At 35.7% G+C, this 8,307-nt stretch overlaps 1 protein-coding gene and 1 long non-coding RNA gene across 3 annotated transcripts; one reads left to right on the forward strand and one right to left on the reverse strand.

Annotated features, from left to right (window-relative positions):
* Window positions 870-2,266, forward strand: LOC107625175 (vegetative cell wall protein gp1-like). 2 transcript variants are annotated; one of them, XR_001617106.2, is made up of 2 exons: window positions 870-1,199; window positions 2,089-2,266. XR_001617106.2 is itself a non-coding variant. In XM_016327751.2 (2 exons), the coding sequence occupies exons 1-2, from the start codon at window positions 885-887 to the stop codon at window positions 1,707-1,709; spliced, it is 330 nt and encodes a 109-aa protein (XP_016183237.1). In that variant the 5' UTR covers window positions 870-884; the 3' UTR covers window positions 1,710-1,782. The 2 variants fall into 2 exon arrangements, 1 of the variants encoding a protein (XP_016183237.1); XM_016327751.2 differs by lacking the exon at window positions 2,089-2,266 and adding an exon at window positions 1,695-1,782.
* LOC110267579 lies at window positions 3,765-4,891 on the reverse strand. The gene is made up of 2 exons (XR_002355348.1): window positions 4,686-4,891; window positions 3,765-4,345 (listed from the first exon to the last, which is right to left on the reverse strand). It is a non-coding gene; the product is annotated as an uncharacterized LOC110267579 (long non-coding RNA).

Here is an 8,307-nt window from a genome sequence, read left to right on the forward strand (position 1 = left end):
TTAAATTTATGATGTTAACATACTTTTTTGTTAAAAGAGCAAAAATGTTGACACTTCATCATTGGAAATTCCAAAGACAATAAATATCTGCATGCTTCATCCCCCCTCCCTCGTTCATGATAGATGGTAAAACTGATTTTAAATATTTATGTTGAATTAGGTGATTACATTCTTACTTTATATAATCTTGGTAACATATAAGCTTCTTTTCTCGTCTCATTTTTTCATGTTATTTTTCCTTATGCTTTTCATCACTTGTTTTATCTATCAAACTGTGATGATGATAGGAGTCATCATTTGGTGGCCTTGCACTGTGGTCGTTCTATACTTTTAGAATTTTCTATTTCTGGTTCTAGTTTGTTCATATAAACTGAAGTAAACAACATTTACAAAAATTGGGTAGACGGTTGATATTTGGAAACTTTGGGGTGTCCATAGGTCACCATGTGGCTACTTTCATTCTCATTGTGCTGTCTTACATTGTTAGGTGTGTTAATTTATTATTGTCTTGTCATGCAAATTTTTTTTTGTTTTTTAATTGTAATTTCTTTGGAGATACAAATCTATAATTTTCTTAATTTGTTTGTGTTTGTTTATTTTTCGCAAAATTCAAACTGAAATGGTTATATACTTATATCTGTGAGGATTCTTGATTAAATCATGCTAATTACCAATGTTATGAAAATCAGACCAGACCGGCCAGTTGAACCGGTCCAATCGGGAACCGGCAGTAAAAACGATCCGGTCCACCTCTAATAACCTCTTCTTAGAAAATCGCTATCAAACCGTCAAACCGGCCGAAAACCGGACCGGTAACTCTTCGGTTCTTGATAAACGACCCTGTTTTGATTTTTTTGAGGAAAAAAAAACCTAACGTTGCATTAATGCGTTTACAGTTTACACCCTCACCCCTTCCCCCAACAACCCCCCTACCAATTCGTGAATCACTATACTCTGAAGCAAAGTTAAATCCCCAAACCAAAACCCTAGGTCCTCCCTGCAACATTTCTGCCGCACTGCTGCCGCCGTCCGTGCTGTCGGCATCGTCTGTGGCCAAGCCCTCTCTTGTAGCTCAGCGTCCTCCTTCCCCTTGTCCTCCGTCCATCCTCCATGGCTTCTCTGTTTTGTTGGCTTGGAGCAGCTCGCCGTGTCGTCGCTCGCCGTCGTCTCCCCGATCGCCGTTCGTGTCTCCGTCGAAGGTTAGTGTCACAGCTATCTTCTTTAGTTCTTGTTCGTGTCTCAGTCTTCTCTCCCCAGAGCCTCTGTTTGCTGATTTCACTTCTTCAATTCGTCAGTTCTTCAGTTCTTCAGTTCGTGTCTCATTCTTCTCTCCCCATAGCCTCTGTTTGCTGATTTTTAATGTGAAACTGTGAAATTGCTAATTTTTGCTGAGTTTGTGCTGCTGCTCTTTCTTTACTTCCTGAAATCTTTTGTTAAAATTTTCTTGTTGCTGCTAAAATTGAAAATCAAATCATTGTTGACATTTTTGTTTAGGGATTAGGGATTACTTGTTGCTGTTTTGTAATGTTTGTTGAAATTTCAGGTTTAGTGTGATTAGGGATTACTTGCTACTGTCGAAATTTCAAGTTCAGTGTGACTAGGGATTACTTGTTACTGTGTTGTAATGTTTGTTGAAATTTTAGGTTTAGTGTGAATGTGTGATTAGGGATTACTTGCTGCTGTTGAAATTTCAGGTTCAGTGTAATTAGGGATTACTTGTTGCTGTACTTGCTGCTGTTGAAATTTCAGGTTCAGTGTGACTAGGGATTAGTTGTTGCTGCTAACAATGCATTTGTGAATAATTTGTGTGTTTTTTTTGGCGGAAGAAAAAAGAATAAAAGGGGGGGGGTCGGGGTATCATTTGTTTTCCTTTAGCTTTGTGGTTTCTTTTCGGTAATCTTTTATCCTATGTTGTATTTTCCCCTTCCTATCAAATAATAGCTCATATAAAAGATTCACTAAATTAGAAAGAAGATCTTTCCATGCATAAATTTCAACAATTGATTACAAAGTGTAATATTACAGTTATTGGTTGTCTGTGTAATCTTGCTTTTCGATGCTCAGTAGTTTTACATCTTTCTTTGCCAGCTATGAAGTTTTGCTCACATTGGATAAGGAAAAGCACAAAGTGGAGGGTCGAAAATATTATTATGTGTTCAACAGTCTTCTATATTGCTTGCTTGTTCTGCATATATACTGTGGGTGCTGATATTTCGGATGCTTGTTAGACAAATTCAAGCAAGAGGAAAAATTAGTGATGATGTTCGATCTGGTAAGTTGAAAGATCCTGGCTTGCTAATGTAAACTCTTGATTTAAAGAGCATTGTTCTTAATATGTTTTGCATGCTTAGTATGTTCATGGAAGTAGACATGCTTTAGAAGTTCTGGCACGAGTTATTAATGTGTCATCTGAATCTGGTATCTGTATTGATATGGTAGCTAGGTTTTGGTTGACTTCTTCCTCTTAAATTGCTTCCTTCAATGTAACTGTATATGATTGTAGGACATCTTTGTGCCTTAACACATTGCTGTCTGCAGTTTACTTTTATTCAATAAATCTTGATGGATTTACGTAAACTATATTGCTTTATTTTCAGTAGTAGCTTCAGCCTGTAAAAGTTTCAAAAGCTTAATATGAATTTCTTCCAATTGATTATTTGATTTCGAACTGCTTCATTTCCATTATGCATATTCAGAAGATGAAGATAGCCATGAAGATTGAGATGGAAAGCAAGATCATAATGTAATCTTAAGGCAAAGGTGAATTTTGAATGGTGGCAACCGACAAGTTGTTTCACACTTTGGAGTTCTACAAATATAATCACATTTTTATGTGGAATCATGTTTAATATAGTAGTTAATTCTATAACATTTAAAAGCTTTAGAAGGGTATTCCACAAGTAAAATGGCTTCAGCCATTGACACTCATCAAGCCATTGCCTCTCTCGGGATGTATGTTTTGAACATTGTGTTTCTCTGAGGCAAGATGGAATTCAAAATGTCCATTGTGTTAGGTTCCAACTAAATAGATATAGAAATTATAAGCATCTGCATTAGTTTTATTTAATCCTGTGTGTGTTTTCCTTAAACTGAGGTAGATTTTGCCTGGTTTCTTTCTTGCAGATGAATTATCTTAGCTTCGAAATTCTTAAATCAATCTACAATGGAGCAGTTGCTAATGATTATGAACTAAGATTTCAAGTATTAGAGGAATATAATGAAAAGAAGTAAAAAAAATCCACTTTACTATACACATTTCCACCGTTTACTTAAATTCAAGTTTCAGGCAACCAAGATCCTCTAAAACAAGAAACACTCAACATTAAAGGAAAATGTATAAGCTAATTACTTTTATGCACACAAAGACAACTCAATCATTGCTCCAAACCTATCTTTAAACAAATTCTTAAAATCCGGAAGAACCGCGAAAATTCCTCGGTTCCCTTTCTTTAATTATTCCGAACTCTCTATGCCATGTTTATTAATATTAACCATAATTCACTTGCGGAGGGAGTAGGACATTTATTTATCAGATCTCATTAATCATTATGAATTTGAACTCACTATGCTGTTCTGTGTCCAAACAAGGATTTGCAAAAAATATTTTTTTCAGTCCAATCAGAATCATATCTTACAACATAAAAAATCAGCATGTTAAAATCAAATTGCACAAGGAAGTAAGAGTTGGAACAATCTATTAATGGTGATTCTACATTTTGTTATAAAAAGACAACATTAAGTAGTTCCAACCTACAAACACTTGATGAGATACAAACCAGGAAACCATATGCTTATTTAACACCTTACATGACTTACAATTTCAGAATATAATAAACAAAGCAATAAAACCAAGCACCAAAGGAACTAAGGTAGATATGCACATAAATCCATAAAACTTTCCATAAGAGAAAGTGCATAATTCATTCTACAACTCAACTCTGTAAGAAGAGACTCTTTAAACAACAAATAATAAGGCAACTATACAAAAAAACTATTTGATAACATAAAACAGCCAAAATTGCTAGAAAGAAATGCATAACAGCCAATCAGGTCGCATATCTTCTCCAGTTACTACACCTTTGAATCCTGGCAAAGCTGGAAATCTTCGTTTCCATCCAATTGTGCTTGAGGCCCTCCAGCAGAACTAGGTCGACTAGTCAGTTGAGGGAAGTCATTCATGTCAAAACGAGAATTATCACTTGAGTTTACATCATTCAACATATCCATAACATGGCTTTGTGAAAGTGGACCACCAGCATTGGGATAAGAGTTCCCTATCATTGAAATCACCTACGGAGATCCTGAATCAAGAAGCTCTTGTCACCACAAAGAAATACTTCAATACCTATCATAAGCTCAAATGAGTATCAATCGTAAGAAAAATATTTGTGCATTCAACATGCATGAAAACAAATATAAATGATTTCATCAAGCATATTACATACAAATCTAAAACAACCATCAGTTCTTTAACAGTTTTCAACATGTGGAAGCAAACAATGTGGTTGCATAGAAGAAGGCCAACTAGTTGGACAAGCTGAACCAATGCAAACAGAAAATAAAGTCATCTTTTCTATGGCTGCACTTGCACAAAGCAAATGCAATTAGGGGTCATTGCATGAGAACATCTTTGTGGATAAGTATTGTTCAACACCATTATAATGGACATCCATAAAAATATGTACCTTGTGGAAGCACAACACTCATCAATCGATTCTGTCCCGGTACTCCTAAGCCACCATATCCACTGTTTGCACTCATCAATCCATTCTTGCCCACCTTGAGGTTGTGCATTGGCAGAATCCAGATCATGTAGCATTACATCCTTTAGGGGGAAACAAAATTCCAAATCACAAGAAACTATTACCATCAAGCCAGTGTATCAAAAACAATCTTATTGGGTGTGAGCATCTAAGTGTGTTCCTTTGCAAAACTTATCCAAATAATTTTTTTAGTGTTAAAATAACCAATGAGTCAACAACAGCACAATCATCACAATGTAATTGTTCATCATCCTCATTCTTACCATTGCTCGGTTTTGGCGCCTGGATTCTAAGAAAAACACTCTTACTCTTAACCTGTTTCTTTGGAATGCCATAATATTCATGAACCCTATCTGCTCTATCGTAATCATACCTATCCAGTTCCAAAGCTGTTGTCTCGAGAGAAGAGTCTCGTGCCTCTTCCGAGCAAAGTTTCGATTCGATACTGGAATTCGGAGGAACAACCACACGGCAACGGCGATTTGCTCCGCCAAAGCACTCCTTACTGAACCTGGAAGCACTGCGGCGAGGGTTAGAATTTGAAGGAGACTGCGATAGCATTGAACTATGGTGACGCGAATCATGTTCGAAAAGAACAGGAACCTGAGGAACAAAGAGTGGATTGGCGGGTAAAAAAATGGGAGGGTTGAAATTGAATGCTGTAGGGTTCACAAGAACGTGGTTGGGAACCTGACGGAGATGGTGGTGGTTATACGGCAGAGGAAGAGGAATGTACGTATTTGGGCGACGGGAGTGATGAAAGTAGGGATCCATGGCGGCAGAGAGAGGAGACAGAAGGACAAACGGAGATGGAGGAAGGAAATACAGAAGATTAGGGTTCATTGTGTGGGAGCTTGATTTGGGGAAGAATTTGGGCGACGGTAGTGATGAAAGTATGGATCAATGGCGGCGGAGAGAGGAGACAGAAGGACAAACGGAGATGGGGAAGGAGATACAGAGGATTAGGTGTGTGGGAGCTTGATTTAGGGAAAAATTAAAGATTGAATTTTTAGTAAATTACATAATCACCCACTTTGGGCTATAATTTAATTACTAATAGTTTAACCATAGTTAACATAGCAACTAATTAAAAGATGACATGTCACAGAGGGTAAATTACATGTTATTATAGGAAGGGTAGAGTAGAATTCACCTAAATTTTATTGGTATAATTACTACATAATTAAATCTCCTTCAAAATTTAATAAAATACTCGAAGAGAAAGAACCAAAAAGTGAGAGCTCATCGAAATCCTAAGTTCATGATAGACATCTCCACTACCATTCATCTCTGTCGCTGCCTCCTCCACCATCGCCGCCTCCGCCGCCGCTAGAGTTCATATCCTTTCTGCTTCTGCCATAAAGCTACTGAGATCGAGCCAATGCGCCTCCTTCATCAACGCGTTTTCAGATCTCGTCGCAACGCCCAAGCATTTGAGATCGAGAGAAAGTGTCTCTTCAGTCAACTCTCTTCCGCCAATGACACTCGTGTTCTCCATCGGCATTCTATCCCTTCTATGCACTCTTCTTTCCATTCATTCTCAGTTTTTGGTTTTCCTTCTCTTTTTTCTCGTTTTTTTTCATTTGCAGATTCTGAATGCTTTGCTATGTGATATAACATTTGATTAGTTTTATTATCTCTTAATGGATAGCATTGTTTCAAATTCTCAAGCACTCCAAGTGTTTGATGAATTGTTTATTCTCTTAATTGAAATTCTGATAAATTGATTTGCTAGTTTTTGAATTTTAATTTTGGGACACTCTTTTATTTTGATACTAATGTATATATTTAAAATCCTAATAAATTGATTTTATTTAGAAACAGCAATGTTTCATGAGGAGTTTGTTAAATCTCAAATTGGCTACATCTATGATCACATTAATATAAAAATGAATTTACCTAAAAGCAATATAAAAATGAAGTTACGTTAATTGTTCTTTCAGAACCAAGGTTTAAATTTCACTACCAGAGTCTAAAATATGTCAAATGCCTTAGAATGATTAGTTTAGCCCCACACTTTTGAGTATGGAGACACCTTGTGACTTGTGTGGGGAAAATGTCATTTCTTAAGTTGAACCACTTTTTTCAATCAGAAGCTCTTTTGTGTAAGACCTTAATTACTCAAGTAAATATAAGAATTGATGGCATATGCCTACTATACTGTGTCTTCTGTAGTGATTAATACAGTGCAAGTTTTCTTCAATTAAGACAGTTGTGTGCATATGGTCACCATGTCTTGTGTTTTATACAAGTACCATTTAACTCGTGGATGCATAAAACGTTAGTATTTAGTTATTTACTGGCTTAATCTGTTATTGTATACCGGTTCTTCTCTTGGAATGCATCTTTCATAGGCATAAATCTTTGATTTGTATGTATTTTAAACTTTGAAGGCGTCAGAGATTAATTGAGATGATTGAAAAACTATGTTTTATTTGCTAATTATCATCAATATTATTTTATATATGCAGGTGATCTCCTAGTTGTCATATCATGTGCTAGCCTTGCCCTGGCTGATGTTGGAATAATGATGTATGACCTCGTTGCATCAGTTTCTGTGGTATGAATCTTTCTCACATTTGTAGTCTTTTAAATGTGTTTATACCTGTTTCATTGGTGATTAAGCTGTGTCTATTATAAATTTTGTCTTGAAATTTTGAATTACTATCAAACATGATCTTCTGCAATCTTCTACTTAGTTTTGATTATCCCCAAAAATTACATGTTTCTTTATTTTTTTAATGATTACAATCCTATCTCAGTAAAAATCTTGTCGTTGATCCTATTTTTGAGAAGGAAAACTCCCAAGATGGAAGCTTGATGATTACATGCATGCTTTCTCGTTATGAAATTACTCAACTTACATTTTACATTTAATGATCTACCCCAAAGATTAACGAGGTGTGCCCATTTATGTTATTGTTCTCAAGAACAATACTTAGCAAATGCCAATGTTTTCTGTTCAGAGGATTGATGCATTGCTGTTTTGTTTAGGCTCTAGTGAGAGAAACTCTTATATTAACGTAATTGTGAAATGCAAGGAACGAACTAAAAACTCTTATATTAACATAATTGTGAAATGCAAGGAACGAACTATCAGTGACATTCTAGTTTCTTGCATGCAGGGAATGCAGCTTTGCCTCGATGCTTATGCAAAGCTTGCAAAGATTATGAGGCCATGTTTGAAAGAAGCTGCTTCTGATTCTCAGGAATAGAATGTGAGTTCCAATTTTAGCACAAAAGTTACAAGATGTGCTGTTAAATTGTTCTATTTTTTCTTTCTTTTTTTATCCACTTTTTTTTTCTTTTTCTTTTTTTTGGTTTGAAGGAAAACTCTTACATTATATATTAATTTTTCAAGATTATATAACTAACTGTAGAATGAAAGCAATGTTTGATGATTTGGGATAGGAAATGCAAATTCATCCAATAGTGGAAAGCAACGTTAAGTCATTTGGCCTGTTGTTTTTGAATCAATAATTCAATATAGCCATTAGACTATTTTGGGGAAAGAAAGAGTAATGTTTCCTTGCCATTTTGTACT

This window comes from Arachis ipaensis, chromosome B02 (genome assembly GCF_000816755.2).
Source record: "Arachis ipaensis cultivar K30076 chromosome B02, Araip1.1, whole genome shotgun sequence".
NCBI lineage: Eukaryota > Viridiplantae > Streptophyta > Magnoliopsida > Fabales > Fabaceae > Arachis > Arachis ipaensis.